Here is a 20,256-nt window from a genome sequence, read left to right as displayed (position 1 = left end):
GAGGTTTTCTAAATTATTTAATAGCTTATTATAAAAGATGGCACAAAATGGTTTAGTAATTTATTATTCGCAGAAAGTAGCCATAAAAAGTATTTTACAACATGTAAATATTGGTAGGAAATGTACCTAATTTAAAGTGTTCTCTTATTCCATCTGTCAAAGGAATTATACAGTGCCTATACAGTTTTCAAATAACTTTAGACCTTTATTGTTTCTGTTCTTGAAACTCTTCCCTGGCACAGGGAAATGCTGTTTATACCCATTTTACTCAAGTGCAGAGGCACAGAGAGCAGATTGTGCTGGGACTGAGGTGCAGCAGACCTGACCACTGCAATTCCCTCCAGATCCCAGGTCTCACAATCTTCATTTGCCCTAAATACTGACCCAGGGGAGTGGTGTAGCCTCTGGGGAACTCCTGGGCAAAGCAGGAGTTGCTCATGGCCAGTCCATGCATAAGTACTGAAAATGGAGCTTTTCTCCTCTCCAATTCCCTCTTCCTTCTTTTCTGTATCTTCATTGGAGATGGAGGTGGGGTTCAGCTGCTCACTGGGCAGAGCTCACTGTATAAAAACAAACAAGCAGCTCTGTTTTCCAAAGTAATGTGTCACCCTGAGACAAGACAGGGGCCAGCAGTTAAACCCACTGTTCAGAGAACACACACCAAGCATGCTTTTGCCATCAAAGCCTGGAATTCCTTTTACAGCTCTTAACCAGGTGAGCCTCTTGTTTCTGTTCTGATCTGTCTCCTTTATTGACATAAACCAGCTGAAGCTGGTTTCAGGAGTTTGCCTTAATCTCCCCTAATACAACTCTATTTTTTAAAGAAATATCACTGCCTGGAAGGCATTAGAAAGCCTGGAGATATGCAGGTGGATGTATCATCTGTCACTTTCACTGCATCCACTTAATTAGGATGAGTTGGACTAATCAATACTCCCTTGCCTTTTACCAGTGTTTAACATGTGTTTACAGAGCAGGTTACACTGATGTTTGTATTTACCTGTAGCTGCATCTGCACAATGTTTTATTTTCCTCTCTAATAAAAATTATGGAACAGATAAGCACTAACCCCCAAGTTAGTGTGCTGCAGTATTGATTTCTACAAGAGCACTGTAAGAGTGTATTTATCTACCTGTCCTATTATGAAATGGGTAAAAATGTACCACACAACCATTTCAGTCAGTCAATGCTATATTGAAAATCCTGTTTGTTTGCTTCTTTTAATGGGTCTTTTGAGGCACACTGTTGTTTTATTTTTATTTTTTATTTTATGTGTATTTGTGGAAGAAAGGATGAATGCAGGATGGTACTGCTTTTTCTTAAGACAACTCTTTGCCTACATTTTGTTTTGATATCCACTGATTTGATAGAAATGCTGGTTTTGGCTCAGCCTGGAACTCCATATTGGAAAGCAAAGAGAGCAAAATGTGATTAATTGTAGATTGCTAGCCTGGCACCTCTTTAATTCCAGCAATTACTCTATTTTCTCATGGCATTCTGAACAAATAAGAGTTATTAGGGCCAGGTTGGATGGGGCTTTGAGCAGCCTGGTCCAGTGGAAGGTGTCCTTGCCCATGGTTTGGTACAACATGAGCTTTAAGGTCCCTTCCAACCTGTGATTGGAAGGTTCTGTGATTCCATGAGTGTGTTGAGCCAGGGGCCTTCCTGTCCTGAGCTCTGAAAGGAACTTTTATGTGCTTTTATGACCCCAGACATGCTCTGCCCTCCAGTGTGGTGCTGTAATTTCGTGTTTCTTAAAAGCAAATTTCAAACTGATCAAAGGAGGAGTGAAATGGAAAGAATGGTGGGTAAGATAAGAAAAGGTTGTGATTGCTGTCCAGGTGAAGACCACATTATTATTACTCTCACAAATTGCTCTGTGTCATGTTTTCAGTAGCAGAAGGTCAAGTTTTGCCCAGGGATGGAAGTGAGAGAACAAATATAAACAGCAAAGGCAAAGAGGCCTGAGTGTCTGTAAAATGGAGTGTTTGAGCTCCTCATTCTGCACAACATGTGTCAGAGCTGCTGCAAAAGTGCTTCCATGTGGAGATTTCAAAGTGTAACTCCTGGGTTACAGCTTGAGCTGCAACCTCTGTGTTTCTCATGGTGAGGCCAAGAAAACTAAGGTTAAATTCAGCAATTCAGCTCTGTCCTGAAAAAAAAAAAAAAGAAAGAAATAGTTCAGTAACCTGGAAAACCTTTTTGGATGACCAAAATCTGAAATGGTACAGTGATTTTAGAACTTACCAGGTGGGCTGTAGGTGTAGGTGGGCTGGGTGGTGTGAGAGGGGATGCTGGAAGCCAGGAGAGGCAGCAGGGTCAGAGGGTGCAATAATACACAATTCCAGACACTCTGCTGTGGATGTGATCCTCTCTGCTGAGGCAGGCACAGGGCCTGGACCAAATCTTTATGGAGACAGAGACAGATTTTCCTCACTATCTTTAATTATCTCTGCTTCAAACTCTTGGAGGCTTCGTGGAACCATGTGGAAATGTGTTTGCACTGTGGTGCAGCCTTAGACCTTTTGGCTTTCCCAGCAGTTGGGTGCTGAGACCCCAGAGAGCTGCTCACATTCTGTTTGCAGCCCCATGTACAGCAAACTCTGCCTTTGGTTAATGCAGTGATACCTCAGAGCTGCCTCACCACAGCTTCTCTGTGCTCTCAGAAAGAAAAGAGAAATAAAACTGCTGCCTTTTGCCCCAGATTGCACTGTAGATGGCAGTGTGAAACTAAGATTTTGGTAACAAAGATGTGTTTTACAGCACCTTTGCAGACGTTAATTGCAGTGTAATGTGGCTTTCTTTCTAGGTCCCCGAAGTGAATGAAAAAATTCTGAGATGCAGAAAGGCTTATTTGCTGCTGCAAATGGGAATCTGGAATAACTATGAAAAACACACTGAAATAATTGTGTTTGACTGGAACAAAATTCTTGCAAAGTCCCCAAGGTAAGAGCACTTTTTATCTTTCAAATGACACTGAAGATTCTCTGTTCTGGTTAGCAACAATATCCACTTGAATCCAATAGAGAATGAAGGCTTGACATTTCTGAAAGCAGCAGCCCACTGACGCTGAAGGGCTCAGCACCCCTTGCTGCATCTGTCTGCCAAATTTCATTTTTTCTCTGCCTTTTCAAAGATCCTCTTGTATTTCTGTACATTAGCAGGCTGAAAACTTGTGTCCTGTCTACCTGCAAGGCAGACTAAAGCCTGCAGATGTGTCCTTTGGATGGTACTGGATGCTTTTAGCAGCCTTTCAGTTTGGATATGACCGAGTGGATGCTTTGTGGTGATACACTTATTCCTGGAATTGAATGTTCTTACTCAGGGCTGAGGTTACCCTGTTAACCTGATGAGCCCTGGTTTCACATTCCTTGTTTAATGTCTCAAAAGAGTCAAACTCAGCTGGGGAAGACTTTTGAAAATAAGTCAGTACAAGACTATTTCCACTGAGACCAGTTTTGCTGCTGCACTGGGAATGGTGGGAACACCTGGGTCCACTAAAATGCTGGAACAGCAGCTGTTGAGCATATGATGCATGGTTTGGGACCTGTCCATCACCACACCTGCCCCTTCCACCACCTCCTGCCAGAAATGGCATGTTCAGAATGCCTGAGCTGGGGTGTTTAATTCCACAGGAAACCTGGAGGAAGGTTTGTGTCTTCATGGTGATACATCAGAGTGACACCAGAGCTGGGGTGATGCTTGGATCAGATCTGAGTGTTTGCATTTAGAGCAACAGAAGGATGGGGTTGGAAGCTGAGCAGATGATGGCATCCTGTTCATGAGCTGTAACCTGTTTGTTTCTCATGGAGAGGCCAAGAAAACTAAGGTTAAATTCAGCTCTCTCCTAAAAAAAAATAAAAAAGAAGTTCAGTCAGCTGGGAAAGATTTGGATGACCAAAATCTGAAATGGTACAGTAATTTTAGAACTTACCAGGCAGTTTTCTTAGGCTAACACTGGACCAACAGCAATAGTGACATTTATGCTGGTTTCACAGTGACTCAATCCCATTAGCTGCAGTGACATTATGGGTTCAGCTGCATGCAAGAGGTGAATTTGGTTCAGCTGCTCTGAATTAGCCTGGGAGTGCTCCAGAAGAGGGCACTTATTGGATGGGTGAGGAGCAGTGATGTCTTTATCTTCTGGGCTTGATTCACGCTCACAGAAGTCTCCTACGTACAGCTGTAAAAGGCCAGCAGGGTGTTTGTTCCTGCATTCAGCGTGGAAATATATTGGGCTCAAAACAGAGCATCTTCTTAAAGCCAGCAAAGGTACCCTCTTGCCAAATCAGTGCTTAAAGTGTGGCTTCTTTACATATAATTTTCATTCTCTGAAATCCATAGACATGGTGAGCTGGTTTCTTTGCAGTCTTTATGTAATTGAAAAAAAATAACAAATTGTAGGCTGAAGGTGCTGGAGTTTGCACCAATGTATTTCTTTCTACAGTGTAAACCAGAATTTGTTGCTAAAATATATTTACTTGCAGCAGGCTTCTGGTCTCTTAACTTTTGATATTAATAAGTGCATTTTTTATTTGTTTGGGCTTTATCAGCAATTGCAATTAGAGAAAAAATATTGTTCTGCAAAGTGTGAAAAGGGAAATTGTGTGAGCAATTTTAAGAGAGAAAACAAGGCCTCTGTTTTGGTATCATTGGTAGATGTTTATCAAATTTAAACCACACCCAAGTGTGTCACCTGGTTGTGACAGTAGAGCTGTCTAAGGCGTGTGTTACTTGGGATTTCTTTTTTTAAATTCAGCACTTGAACATTGGATTAGCTGAGTAGTCTTAGGTATTTTCAAGATATGCAGATAATTTTGTTTTGGAAAAGACTCAGAACTGGAATCTGCAGAGGAAAAGCAGTTCCCAAAGGACCTTTTGGTGCAGATAAACTCATGATAGGCTTGCCCAAATCCCAGCATGCTGATTAGCTGCAGACTCACGTCACTGCCATGAAAACAGTATTTGCTTCAATTTATGCAAATCTATAAATTGCCTTTAATAAATTTGATGTATTCCTGCTTGCAGAATTTGCTGAAATTGTGGAACACAGTATCTAAGGGTTCAAGTACATAATGCCCATTTATGTATCATGCAAGCAATAAATCATCATAACTCAGTTTAAAAAGATGATTAGATTCCCTTTCTGTATGATGAATGGCATAACATAAGCTATTGAGGGATTTAATTCAAGATATTTGCAGAAAAATGATGGAGGATTTGGAATCTTAGTTCTAAGAGTAACATGAATAAGAGTAACAACACCTTCTTTAGAGCAAGTGTTTTCTGAAATGCAGTTTCCAACACCCTGGCAGAGAACTGAGTCCTTGCACGTTTGACTGAGGTGCTGCTTCATGAGTGTTTTACCCTCAGCAAACCAGGTGATCTCCAGGAAATCTCCCAAATATTGTGTGTTGGGGAGACCCAGCCCAGAACTGTGCAAGGCTACAGTAAATTATATGTTATATTACAGTAAATTATTATACTATATATTTATTTAGTAAATATGTCCTGAGAAGTGTTAAGTAAAAATGACTTTTTTTTTCTGTCATTGGGGGAGGTGCAGTTTAAAAATAGTAGCACAACTCATAAATGTGTATGTTTAAATTTGAATGTGGTAGGATCTTGATAAAAGACAAAAGAACCCATCCCTTATCTCAGTTTCATAGAACTGCATGGCACTCATAATGTGTTATTACAAACATGTGTTTGTGGGTAATGTGATGTGTGATAGACATTGCTTCTAATTATAAAATGTCCTTAACAAAGAATTGATCCCAACCCAGTAATGAATATGATTTTGTGAGTGTTGCCTTGCAATAACCCACATCAGTTATTCTTCAGCTTTTCCTTTCCCGCATCGTTTTTATGTTATTCCCTACTTGCATTGTTCTTTCACTCAACTGCTTCCTTTTCTGCCTCCAGGATGAGATTCTGTGCCAAATCAATGCTTCTGTCTGACTGGCTCTTTCTGCTCTATGTGTTAATGGTCTGCTGTAAATTGTTGTCCGCCTCTAGTCACCATCCCCGGGGGCACACAGGTAGGAGCTTTTAAACTCATTATGTGCTACTGAGACCAATTAATACCACTTGCAGCATGTTAGAGCCCACTTTCTAGCAATGGATAATTGATGAGGCTGTTGACAGCATGTTATAATCAGTGCAATAGGTTAAAAATACACCACCAACAAGGAAAAAAAAAAGAGTTATTGTAAATTTTCATGGCTTTTCTCTAGTTATTTATGTACTGAAGCTTGCCAGGAGGTTTTTGGAGTGACTTCATGACTGCTAGGTCTTTGGCATTTGTTTGTGTCATTTTGCTTTATCCTTATCCAAAAACATTCTGAAATGTATCTTTATCTTCACCCTCTTAATCCTGTTGTTATCAACTGACTTTACAGCAGTGGTGGGCAATAAATCGAAGCCCTCAGACTCATGTTAGCCAGTTCTTCCACTGACTGACACAAATTCTGACCTGTGCTTAGATCAGCCTCTGATAGTCTCCTCCTTTTCCAAACTGGCATAATGAGGAAAACAAATATCTTGCATTTAAGGAGCTGTACTATTGTAGGGAAATACCTACCAGGCACAATGTGTTATCATATTATAAATGCCAGAAATAGCTCAGAACAAGCTGGATTGACTCTCAGATTGGATTTTTGTAGCAACATCTCTGGTAGGATCTTGCAGACATCAGCTTGAAAGCAGAAAGAGATGGAGATGTACCAGTGCTAATGTGAAGGCATCTGTACAAGTCCTGAATAAAATGGGATAGCTGTGCTGAGATTATCCACCTTTGATCCCACTAGAGAGGGAGGTAAGGTTACAAAATACCCCCTGTCAGGGCTGCTCTTCAGGAGAGATCCAAAGTCTGGCTGCAAACCCCACAATGGGTCTGTTCTCAGCACCATAGTCAGCTTCATGGCTTGAGGATTTCTGCAAGTGTTACTCTCTGTGATGTGCCCCTAAATCAGGTGTTACTCCTCAAATCCACATGCAATGTCCTGAGCTCTGAGCCAGACTCCTGTGGGTCCAGGTCTAATGTTAGCATCCACTCCCCTCAGGGCTGGGAAGTGAGGCTGCATTTGGTAGAGGCTCCATCCTCCAGAAGAGACAAACTATTGATCTCTTTCCTGGCTGCTTCCAGTGGTTGTCTAGGCAGGAGCTGAAGGCTCCTCCTGTGCTCACCAAAATATCTCCAGAACTGGCAAGCAGGACTGACTGACCCACACGTGGCTGCTGTGTCTCTGAGAGCCCAAAACCTCCTCCTTGCCTTCCCCCATCATCAGCTCTGCTTTCCCTGGCTATGCAGCACTCAGTTTGCTGTAAAACACAGCCACGTTTTGTGCAGAGTAACTGCATGGAGAGGCAAAAGCCTGAGGAGTGACTCCAGTGAATGCAGTGGTGGAGGATGACCCACGTGCTGCTCTGGGAATTAGTTGTGCCCCTTCCATGAAGAAGGGGGTCTGTGCACAGTCACAAGTTAATAGCAGAGCATTTCAGAGCTGACTCTGCAGACAAACCTGGAGAAGAGCAGCTTTTGTCATTTGGGGAGTGGTATTGTCAGAAGAAATGTTATTTTTGTCCTTTCAAGATGCACTTTCCTTGTGTACCTAAGGGAAATACCTGTAATAAGGCAGCAGTGATCTTGTGTTGTGGGTTTGTATGATGAACACAGTGTATTTTGTAAATCATGACAGTATTTTTTACATGAAATTTCAGAGTGCTTGAGAGCATACCTTAAATTGACACATGGAATTCCTTCCACCTTGTCAAAGATGTACCACGAACACAGTCAAGTTGCTTGACTTTATGTTTGTGTGCTGTGATTTCTCTGGTGAGCTAACAGAGGGTTCTGCTCCTCATCAGTAGCTTGGTCCAGCTGTGGAGCTGTTTTTCAAAAGGACCCCCTTGAAGCTGGAGCCTTCATGCACCCTTTTAGACTGTGGTGTCCTGTTCTTCCCCAAGTGTGAGTTTGCCTCCTTTGTACACTGAAGTGACCCCCATCCCTCTTTGATTCCATGTGGTAGATGAAGCAGTGTTCCCATTTTTGATTCTCCAGCTCCCTGAATCTGACTCTTGGCACCACAGAGGGCTTAGGGGTCTGTTCTCAAGGGCCCTGCATTTCCCAGCCTCATCTTATCTTTGCTGCCTGACACAACACATAGATTGTCCTTCTAATGGATAATCAAATCTCTGATGGAATCTATTATGTGAGCAAGGTGCTGCCTTGTTCATCAGGAAAACAAATAATTCAGAGCTTTTAGCAGAGCCTGTTTTGTGGAAAGCAAATAATTAGCCTCATTTATTTCATACAAATTAGCGTGTTCTTGGATAGCAATTGAGATAAAATTTTTGCAGTCAATAGGCAGCATTCCCATTTTTCAAAGTAAAATGTCCTGAAGCACATTAGAGGGATGAATCCAAGGCTTGGGTTCAGCAAAGGATTTTTGTCCTTTAGGTCCAGCAGCTGTCCCCTGACAGGTACTGCTGAGCTGGGAGGCATCAGGGGCCCAGCCTGGGATGCTTTGAGAGGAGCTGGTTTTGAAGAACAGCTTGTGTCTGCTCCTGACAATCAGTGTGTTTTAAGTGTTGTACTTGACATCATCAGCACCTTTCAAATAAGTATGTACTCACTACAGCTAAGAAACTTTTATTAACCAAGAGCAGACAAGAGAATTTAAGATGAAAAGTGGGAATCGACTTCTTCTTTTCAAAATACTTCCATTTTAAAGGAGCCTAATCTGGGGAAAGACAATTATTGACCCAGGTCATGCTAGATGGTGCCTGAAAAAATCGCATTTGGCAGCTGTGTGCCCTATTCAGGCAGGGACAGAGACTGGATCTTATGGACCCAACAGCCATTCTGCTGCTGAGAAGTGGGAGAGAATGGCATTGAGAAATCCCTTTGACAATGGAGGCCCTTCCCTGTAATGAAGTGTAAGACAGACCTGGTTCTTTCTTTTGCTCTGTGAAATATTCCCCACAAATATCCCCTGAAATACCTGTCAGAGGAGAGATGTTCAATCCTGCCTTGCTTTGGAGCAGTTTGGATCTTGAATCCAGCTTGGAGACTGCAGCCTGTTTTTCATTGGGAAAACAATGAAGGGCACAGTGATTGCCCTGACTGGCAGAGGCAATAGGCAGAGGAGAAATTTTCCTTCTCATCACCATTAGATCATTGAAGATGCTGCTTGTGCAGATTATTTTAGCAGCCCCTTGTTTATCTGTGTGGAGAAGAAACATGAGAATATTAATCTGACTCTGTTGCTCTGAATGCCTTCTGTAGAGTTTCTCTTTTGCCCTGACAATAACAAAGGAAAGCATAAGCATCAATTTTACTTCTTTTTTTAAAAAAATGGGCAGTATTTCAAGCTCTTGAGTACCTAATACCAATATAATGACCAATTCCATGCTGTTCTGGATGAAGCAACATACATTTAATACCAGAAAAGGTTTGTTTCCACCTCACTGCTCAAAGTCACAAATGACGAAGCATTGAAAAGACATTTTGTCAGGTCAGCTCGTGTGAGGGCTGGCCCTGCAGACCCTGAGCTGGCACAGCCAGCTGAGCAGTTTCTGCCATGCATTACTGCTGCAGCCTGGCTTTTTTGAGACTGTTTTATATGATGATGTACACCTGAAACGCTTCCAGCTTTGCTGAAGGGTCTAAGTTTTAGAATGTTCCACATCAACTGCAGTTTTTTGTGACTTTAAAGACTTCTCTACTTTCAGGGCTTTATAGACAGACCCTGTTCTCACTGGAGTCAGAGGGAAAATTCCTTACTTACACAGGCTCCAGGATTTAATCTCCTTAAAGGAGAGCTGAAAAATGCAGCTCTATATTAGAAATATTGCTGCTTTTAAGAAAACAGGGAAAACCCATGCTGCTCGTTCTCCCTTTATTTGGGGGTGGGAGCATCATTTTTCCTGGCAGTGCTGTTGGGCAGCCGTGAGATGGATTCCTGTTTCCACCAGAGGGCCCTGCAAGGCTGTGGAAGGGGCTCCAGCACTCAGCCACCGCTGGCTTCCTCTGATTTAAATCCCAACTCTGCATTTTGCTAACTAGAATTATGAGTCCTTTGTATTTCCACGGGTCAGGCATGGTTACTGCACAATAAGCTTTAGCCCTTTGTTCTATTTAACTCCTTTTATGTCTTAATGTTTTATTCAGTGTGCTATTTATGTGGTTTATTACCCAGCTTCTAAATACAGGGTAGCTACAATATACAGCCCTGACTGTAATCTCTTCAAGTAATAAGGTAGGGAAGGCAATTCACTTGAGAAATAGGTTCCCTTTAAGACAAAAAGGAGCAGAATTCTCTGTGTGAAGTTTGCTGGTGTACTTATTTTTGTGGAGAAAAAAGTGTAAGACATATTTATTTTCCATTTTCAATTTTTTTCTAAATAACAATGAGAGCTTTTGATATATATGACAGACTTTGATAATGACTTCAAATTAGATGCATAGCAAACTAGATGCATAGCTATGTTACCAGTCAACAATTCAGTGTTGATTTTTTTTTTTTAATGGGATAAAATGTAGCTTCTGGTGTCATTTTCCAAGAATGCACACTTTAACTGTGTGGAATGTGATTGCATGTGAAAATATTTGTGTATTCCTGGGAGCTGAGGGGTGGGAGGGGGAGAATTACAGACAAACTTTTAAATGCGCCTGCTTGTGTTTCAAATGTTATTGTTTCAAAAGTGGGAGGGAAATTCTGTAATAAAAAAGAGAGAGTCTCATTTAATACAAATGGTCAAGCCCAGTTAGTCAAACTGTAGAGCAGGAGGCTGATACCAAGCTCTTTCCTGCAGTACCAAAGTGACCTTATTTTAAAGCCATAGGGGAAAGCTTGTGAAAATATTGTCATTTTACATTGACGCCATCATTTTTTTTTACATAGCTGCCACCTGCTGTAAATGCTAATCTTTATATTCCATTGACCAAAATTCTAACCAGGAAAGCTTTCTTTACTCTGTGTCTTTTCTTTTAAATCTACTTCTCCCAAACTTAGATCTGATAACAGAAAAAAAATATTACATTGCAAATGGATTGTCTTGTGCTAGTGTGAGACAGAAATGGTTGGATAAGTGTAAATCCACAAATAGAACGGAAAAGATCTTGGTGTTCACTTGAGTGAAGTGATGCAACAAAAAGCTCTGTTCTGGGTTTCCATGGAGGTCAGCCTGCTGAGTCCTTGGGAGGATGGATGCCAGAGTGATGAAGGCAAGAGATTGAGATGTAAAGGACTTGCATCGAGTTCCTTGCTCTGAAATGATTAAAAGAGCTGCTTGAGATGAAGTCCTGACCCCACTGAAGTGGGAGTTTGATTCTTCTGTGATTTAGTTTCCAGCCCACTCCGGATGTGTCTCAGCAGAAAAGTTAAACTTCATAGTTATGATTTTATTAAAGCTAAAACCAGTCACTCACAGCATTCACCATTGGCAAATCACTGCCTTTTTGAAGGATGGAAACTGTTTTAGGGTCTGTTCTTCTATTGATCCCCAGCTCTGTGCTCACTGGCTGGGCTGCATTGCCACAGCCTTCCAGTTAGCATTAATTGTGACAGCAGGGCAGAGCCTGCCCCAAAATTACAGTCCCATTTCAGTGTAATTGTAAGGCCTTTCATCCCAAATGGGTGGCTGCCCAGGCTTGAACTAATGCCCACAGAAATGGGCAGCAGTTTCTGGTGATTTAGGCTGTCTGCTCTTGTCTGTGCTGCCTGCTGAAGGGTGGTTCAGAGGCTGCCCAGGGAGGCCTGACTCTCCCTGGTGGCTTTCATTTGCCCTGGCTGTGGGTGGGTACAAAATATTCACCTTGTACTGAAGAGCAGGAGATGTGTTGGCATCCTTGGCTGTAGCATCAAGCATTCCCCACCTGTGCCTGCTCCACTCCCACTCCAGGAGTGCCCAGCCCTGCTCTGGTGCCAAGCACAGTGCTCTGCCCTCCAGAGAGCTGCCCCTCAACTGTAACTTTGAAAGTTTGTGGTGCTGATAATGCCTGGTTTCAAGGACATCTTTGAGCAAGCACTTCTTCTTGGAAACCAGAAAAAGTTTAATTAATAATGGAAGAACCTGGAGATGGAATTTTTTTTTTTTTACTAACACTTAAGTGTTTTGTTGGCAGAGCACCTCGGGATTGCTGCTGGTAGCCCTTTGCTGCAGCTGTTTTTCAGTGTTTGGCAGCATTCTTGCATTCCTTCAGGAGAGTGACAACTGATAGCAGACAATGGATTCTAAATCAGGAGATTAAAGATGTCTTGTAGGCTTCAGCAGGGTAATCTCCCCTCATCACACTGGAGATGGAAGCTACACCTGACATTCATTATCTTCCAGGGTGGCAATCTTTAACAATACCTCCAGAAATGCCAGAAGTTATGAGTGGAAAATTCTAGGATCAACTGCCCTGTTGCTTAGTGTTTGGCCTTTATTTATTTATTTATTTCCTTTCTTTATTTCCATTTATTTTGTCTCCTTATGGATATCATCCATATGCCTTGCAGTCCATGAATGGTCACTAGTCTTCTGATTTATGTTGTTATTTTGAGAAATAATGACCAGGTAAGTGTGAGGCAAGATTTCTCTTAGCTGTATTTCCTACTTGCATCCTGTGTTTCCTTCAAGTAGAATCTTAACACACAGTGAATATTTTGGAATAAGCAGATTTATTTTGATGTCCATTTTTCTGTACAAACAGTCACAAATCAGCTGGGGTGGAATGGCAAGCTCTGTGTTTAGCAGACCTGGGGTGTGTTAACAGCTGTTTGTAGGGTGTTGCATCATGTTGGCTGGTTTTGCCTGATAGCAAAAACAAAATTATGATTGTAAAGCAAAAATCAAAATGTACCAAGGTGTACATTTCATAAATGAACCCAACTTTTGAGTTTATTTTATTTTCAGATTGGGTGTAAAACATTAAAATATCTTTTGTGCTCTGTAAATCCTATCTTCTACAGCTTCCATTCTTTTCCCAGGAGATTTCCTTCTGCATAACAGGAAATAAGGCTGATAGGGAGCAGACACTGATCTTCCTTGTTCATGGTGTCCCTGATTGTCTCTGAAAGGGACCCAAAATCTCTCCTGACTTGCCATGATGAGGAGATGCCCTTTTCAGAGGAGATCAAACAGGAAGATCTTAAGACTCTGTGTCAGCACTGACACTTGTTACTAAATTTTCTCAGATTTGTCTTTAGAAACAAAATTTATTGAAAATGTTAAAATCAAGTCAGAATATAACTTGAGAAAAGAGCATATGATGTCAGTTGGCTTAACTCACCCCAGCAATGTGTCTGGCATGAATTGTGGCTGTGCTGATCATTTCTGTCCAGTGAGTCCTATCAGCAGATGCTGGTATTCTTCCAGTGGGAAAAAATAAAGTAAAAAAAACCCCAACCAAAACTAAGTCAACTGAAATTTCTCATCTGAAAGAGTGTGAATGCAGAAAGAGGTCCTTGCTGTTCTCTGCAGGCACTCTATTGAAGTTAGTGCTGTTGTGTCACTGAGGAAAAATAACGTAGCTGATAATTTTATTTTCAGTGTTTGTAAATGCATGTTGATAAAAGAAAGTCTGATTGCTCTGCAAGGATTGTCAATTGCTTGGCTGGGTGTCCAACTCTGTCTGTTTTTAGGAATGGCTGCTGACAACTGAGTTTAATAATTTACTTGCGTAGAGTTAATTTTTCAGCCTTTGTTCCTTTTCCAAGGTTTCAGAAATATGGAGGCAATATAATGGGTTTTATTATCAGATCTATGTTCAATGTTGTTTGAATTATATAGAAAAAAGCAATAGTTTGATATTTCATTCAGAAATACTGTGACAGATGGGCTATTTTTCTACCCCTACCACACACTATTTTTAATATTTTATTTGGAAATACAAAAGAGCCCTCAACTTTGTGTTGACACTCTTTAGAAATCGAGTAAAATTGCTGCCCTCAGCAAAATGCAATTTACTGCAAGGGATGCCACAGTCCCCAAACAAGGAGCCAAGATAATTAGTCTGCAGCTGACAAATAAGTCTGCTATGCTAATGTAATGAAACATCCTTTTATCAGACTGTATCACATGATAGTTTGTGCCAAGCTAGAGAGAAAAGAGAGTTTGCTCTGAAAACATGTCCTCTTCTGGGGCAGCAAATCTAATCCAGCAGTGACTTGAAAGAATTTTCCTGACCCTTCCCTGGTATCAAGGGATTTGGATTGACTGAATTCTGGATCAAACCCAAGACCTGAGTAGGGTTTTTTGCAAAATCATTTCCATTTTTCTTTTGGCTGTAGCCAGAACAGCATCAAAGCAGCATTAAAAAGAGCTATGGCTGCAGAAGGAGCAGTTTATCAGGGAATAAAGGTGATTCAGCATTTCCTCTGTATCATCCCTCCAAAAAAGAGAAGGGTCTTTGCCCCAAATCCTGCAGCCTAAATAAACAGTGATCTCTCCTCTGGCAGCCAGGCCAAAGCAATAGAAGGTGTTTGTCAGCAATGTGACCTGCTTTACATGACAAGTGTGATCATTCTCATTTAAGAGATGATTGTAAAGCAAAAATCATCATTAAGAGATGGGGGATGAAACCCTTGTGTGCATGGTGAACACTTCCATGTCTTGGGAACCAGCAGGTCTCAGCTGAGCCAGGGGTCAGGTTTGGATTGTCCTGCCTGGGACTTGGCAGCTGGGCTGTGATTTATGCAAACACCACACTTGAACACCATCACTGCACTGTGCTGGTCAGCACAGGTACCACCTGCCAGAGCTGGCAAGTGACTGGGGAGCTCCTTCCCAAACTTAGTTCCAGCATTTCTCAGTCCAGAGTCTGTTAGCTGAATTGGTCAAAAGGCACTGGAAAGAAAGGACATTTATTCTTATTTATTAGGTTTTGCTCACTATATATTTTTGGTGAAATATGACATGACCTTTCAGTCTGAGATCTGTTAGATGATAAATATTATTAGCAGGGTCACTGCTTGACCAGGGGAAAGCTGCCTGTTGTGCAGTGATGAATTCAGTCAGGGGACAAGCAGAGGGAAGATGTCTGGTTTGTGGCAGCCTCAGCAGATGGTTGTACTGAGAGGATTTTGCTAATTGCCACTGCTCTTATATTAGCATGGTGATTAGGAACTGGTGTGCTACTTGGCTCTGGGGATGGGGAGAGAAGAAATGGGCTCCTGGTGTCTCAGGTGAGGGAGGTGAGAGCACAGGGGCTGTGCACCCACTGGCTGACCCTGGTTTGATGCAGTGTGAAGCACACCAAGGAACCTGGAGCTGAGGGGCAGCAGGTACTGGCCTCCAGCAGAGAAGGGATCAGTGATGTTATAACACACTGTAAAGAAAGCATTAAACAAAGTAATTCTAAATATAAAAAGAAATTTATATGAAAATCACAAGGATAAACACCATGCTTCAGTGAGAGTTTGTGTAAAAATCCAATTGCAAAGTGCTCTCTGGGGCAATGAGAGTTACTTAGTCTTTTTTGTATAAATCTGATGATTTAAGCTATCTGCTTTGTGAAAGGACTGCAGGATAGAGTGAACAGGATGTGAGTCTTAGGGAAGAAGAAAGGCAGAAATCCCTTTCAGTGGAGACAGGATCTCATGATGTCATTGAGTGCTTGATAGGCCAATTGAAATTCAAAAATCACATTTAAATTTCTGAATGATGAAATGAGAGGGAGATAAATAGGTCTGCACTAATGACTACATAACCTCTTGGCTAGAATCAAATAATATATTGTACATTTTCAGTTAAGCGTGCGGTCCTCTATCCAAAAAAGTGCTGAAGTTTAAAATGCATTTGAGAAGTAACATGGTAGAAATGTCCAAAGCTGAGTTTATTCTTCATGTCAGGTGCTGTGCAAGTCTTGTTTGTAGGGATGTGTGAATGATCAGGGCTTTAACGCTCCAGTTAGCTTGTTTAACAGGTAAATGGATTTATTGTGTTTTGGTACAGAGGCAAATCAAGGATATCTCCTTACTGACAGAACACATCTACCCTAAATGAGTCCTCCTGAAATTAATCACTGGGAGTGTCCTGGGCTGGGTGTCTTGCTCAGAGCTGAACTGAGCAGTAAATCAAAGCAGATACCCTTGCAGAGTCTCTGTAAAAGCTGACTTGGTGCAGTAATCACAGGGCAGCCCTGGCTTCTGCCTGTGATTCCAGTACAGTGATTTTTATAGCACTCAGGACTTTCTGGAGACTGGAGGAGTTCTGGTTGTGCCCCTGCTTTTCTGGCAAGTTGACTGCACAGGGAGCACAACATGTCAGGCTTTCAAGCTGTTATAAAAACCCCAAGATAATCAAATCAGATGAAATGTGGATTATGAGTCTCCCATTCTGGCAGTGGTGTAGTTTAATATTAGGTACTGGTTTAGCAGTCACAGTTCACCTGTTTCCCCCATACACCAAAAATAAAGCATCATCCCCTTCTTTGTTGGCTGCTACACCACTGCTGCTCTTTGGGAGAATTCTGTGTAGTGGGATTTAAAGATGAGTTATATTAAAAGTGGATAAATGATCATTTTCTGTTTCTTGTAGCAATTTTACAGGAAATATGAAGGTCTGAAAAATACAGAGACTGACACTTGTTTCTCTGTCTCAGCATCATCTCAGAGTCTCACAGAGCAGAGCACTGATTGTGCAGCTAAACTGCTGAGGAAATCTTTGTCTTTTCCTCTTTCCTGGTCCCAAGTCAGCCAACTTTCCCCCTGCTTCCCTCCCATTCTCCTTGATTTGGAGGAGTCTGTGCCATTGATGTCTTGCTGTTGTCTCCTATTAGCATCAGAAATTTATCTTCTTCATAAATTGCCCTGTAGACAGTACCCTGACAATTTGTGTTGGCTTTAAATTGTTGTCACTGTCTCTGCTTCATCATCCACAAGTAATGATGTTGGTAATGAAAATGTTATGCTATCATTTACAAATTCTTAGCTTGTCTGTTATCTTTGAGGAGATGATAAGTAGATAGCAGAATATCAAAGTCTCATTTTGCTCTACATGTATTCTGAGCTCCCAAATACTGAAACAAGGCAGATACAGGCTTTTAAAGCTAGATTTAACAAGATATTTAGATACCTATCACAGCAGATTAACAGCCAGTAGGATTTTTCTGGTGAGTTTATGCAAGGTATGTGCTGAACTTCCATTTTAAGTGCAGTGAAATTCTAGATCTGAAGACTTGGAATTTGTGCTGGTATAAGATAGACAATAGATAGGATCCTGCACGTTACAAAGCTCTGTGTCACCATTCCTCTCTCAGCTCCAGCATCTTAAACACCTCAAGATCTGCAGGGTGGAAGTGGATCGAGCCCATGGAGTGATTTCTCAGGCAGCACCAGGAGTGCGTCTGGGCAGGAGGTGCCTCTTTGTTCCTTGTGCAGAAGGAGCAAACTCTTACAAAGGCTTCTGTGGTGGTGTTCACAGGGGTCCCAGGAGGAGGGAGGAGACTAGAATCTGACTCTATGTTTCAGAAGGCTAATTTATTATTTTATGAGATATATATATATACATATTGTATATATATATTGTATTGAAAGAATAGAAGAAAGGATTTCATCAGAAGGCTTGAAAGCAAAGAAAGGAAAGGAATGATAACAAAAACTTGTGACTGACTGAGAGTCTGAGACAGCTGGACTGTGATTGGCCATTAATTAGAAACAACCAACACGGACCAATCACAGCTCCACCTGTTGCATTGCACAGCAGCAGATAACCATTGGTTACATTTTGTTCTTGAGGCCTCTCAGCTTCTCAGGAGAAAAAATCCTAAGGACAGGATTTTCCATAAAGCATGTCTGTGACAGGCTTCTTATTCACGCTTTATTTTACATTCCCTGCAAACCTCGGCCGTGCTGGGCAGTGCCGGGAGGCGCAGCAGGAGCATCCCTGTGCCCGTGGCTGGGTCTCCATGCTCTGCCCGGTGCCTGCGCTGCTGGGCAGTGCCGGGAGGCGCAGCAGGAGCATCCCTGTGCCCGTGGCTGGGTCTCCATGCTCTGCCCGGTGCCTGCGCTGCTGGGCAGTGCCGGGAGGCGCAGCAGGAGCATCCCTGTGCCCGTGGCTGGTGCTCCATGCTCTGCCCGGTGCCTGCGCTGCTGGGCATTGCCGGGATGGTTCTCCCTGAGCCCGTGGCTGGGTCTCCATGCTCTGCCCGGTGCCTGTGCCGGGCCCCGCTGGATGGCAGCAGCGCGACAGGGCTGAGCGCTGCCACGCTCCCGCCGGGAACATGCTCTCCCACATTTCCACGGGATTTTCGCCCCACTTCATCTTTGATTTGCCTCTGTGTGTCCAGGGGAGGCACAGCTCGGTGTTTAGCTGGCTCAGTGTCCAACCCCTGCGTTGCTGCTGCAGATTGAGCAGGAGCAGGGGCCGGGTCAGGCAGTGAGGAGGGGACAGGTCCCTGGTGTGGTGACACTGCAGCCAGGACCAGCCCAGCCCGCTGCTTCCCAGGCACATCTGGACCTGGGAAGAGAAATTAAATTAAGCCTGAACGTTTCCTTTCCAAGTTTTATTAGGCTGTATCAACAGCAATTAAAACAGGCAGGTATTTACTGCCTGATAGCGCTGACAAATAATTTAATTTTGCACTGCTTAAAAAATGATCCTCATCTTAGCAGGCTTTGTAATTAGGTTTGACCTCAAGCAGCCCCACATTCCTCATGTTGGTATCCTCGTGTTAGAAGCAGTTATCTGAATTTTGGAGTCTATTTAAAATGTAAATTATGTTTCTTAAAATTTGTGGCAACATCTCGTACAGCATCAAGATGTTTAGCATTTATGTTATAAAGGTACATAATAACTAAATGTTTCATAACCAGATGCCAGGATTTTATGCTGAGTGCTTGGACCTGCAACACTTTATATGTGTGCTAGTATTTAAATGAGATCCAGCTCAGCTCCAAGGCTAACAATCTATTAGGATGAAAGTGTGGGCAGTTCACCTCAGTGTCACTGATGTATTTTTTAGCTATTCGTGTGTGGACTGTGTACTCTGAGAGAAATTATCTTGCTGTCAGCTACAGAATTTACTAATTATCCAAGAGCAATTTAAAGAAAGCATTGACTCTGAATATTTAGTTGCAGGAGGCCAGATGTTAAAAACTGAAAAGCTCTGTTTTGTTCATTGAAGTTTGGACTCTACCTAGATACCCAAAATGTTGCTATCATTTGAAATTTAATTTTTGTGGGACTTTCTCATGTTGAAGAGAGACCCCTTGACTGTACAAATCTTTATTTTAGACAACACCTGCTTTCTTTGGAGGTGGTTCTAGGTTTAAGAGAAAATACTTGTGTTTACTAGGGTGTGAATATGGCATTAAGTGGTTGCAATAAGGATAGTGATGGTTGTTGCAAGCAGGAAATATGAGATCAGAACAGAATATTTCCCTAGAACAGCAGGGCTATAAATGCTGAATTATTAAGTGTAAATCCACAGTATTTCCTTTTGGATATGTAGAAGAGACTTAATCCCAGCCACAGGACTTTATGAGGGTTTTAGGCAAGAATATGGAGACAATGAAGTGAGGAGAATTGCTATATGGGGAAAAAAAAAAAAGCAAGCTTGGAGCTGGTACAGACATGACCTCTGTTATAGCCCTTAATCCTGGAATGAAACAAGATTTTGGCAACTTGTTCACCTCCTTCTGAACTTGCTTGCAGATACAGTGACACAAAACTGTTTCAAACTTATCAACACCAGCTCTGGCTGAATGCATTATTTGATGCTGCACTGTGGAAATTGGGGCTGTTTGATTTACATGACTCTCCCAGCTGTTGGATTGATCTGGTTGGCTTAAAAGCCGAAAGGAAAAATTGCTTTGAAGGAGAATTTTTTAAAAGTCAAGAGATCCCTTAGTTTTGCGTTAATTGTGCCATCCAGGGAAGCTCTTTCTTTAGCATTATTAATCTAGGTCTGTGCCTGGCCCTGTGGGAGAGTGCTGTGCATGCTCCAGGTGACAGAAGATGGAATATCCATGGAGAGGACAGAGCAGCTCTAGCTGGCAGGCATAAAATAATCCACATGAAACTGGAGGGTTTTTAGGGAAATTTGGAAGTTTTAAGGCCACAGCTTAGAAGTGCCCTGGGATTTGGTCATGTACATTCATTATGAAATGATACGATATATTCAAGAGATGAGTTATGCACTTGTAACATGTATAGACAGGCTGCTGTTAAGTTCATCCTGATGTTGTGTCTTGTTCCAAGTGTTGGGATGGGCTACAGGTGATAAGAACAATACTTTGTTTCTGTCCTAAGCAAGTGATTTCTTCT

At 42.1% G+C, this 20,256-nt stretch overlaps 1 protein-coding gene across 2 annotated transcripts in view; it reads left to right on the top strand.

Moving 5' to 3' along the window:
- The window catches only part of TAFA4 (TAFA chemokine like family member 4), a 75,792-nt gene that overhangs the window by 21,646 nt on the left and 33,890 nt on the right, over positions 1–20,256 (top strand). For both annotated transcript variants that reach the window (XM_077184748.1, XM_054639866.2), the window contains 2 exons: positions 2,810–2,946; positions 5,926–6,041. In XM_077184748.1, coding sequence (XP_077040863.1) covers positions 2,867–2,946; positions 5,926–6,041 — 196 coding nt within the window. In that variant the 5' untranslated portion in view covers positions 2,810–2,866. The remainder of the gene's footprint in view (positions 1–2,809; positions 2,947–5,925; positions 6,042–20,256) is intronic.

Source organism: Agelaius phoeniceus, chromosome 11 (genome assembly GCF_051311805.1).
Source record: "Agelaius phoeniceus isolate bAgePho1 chromosome 11, bAgePho1.hap1, whole genome shotgun sequence".
Classification (NCBI taxonomy): Eukaryota; Metazoa; Chordata; class Aves; order Passeriformes; family Icteridae; genus Agelaius; species Agelaius phoeniceus.
This window is presented reverse-complemented; position numbering and strand designations above follow the sequence as displayed.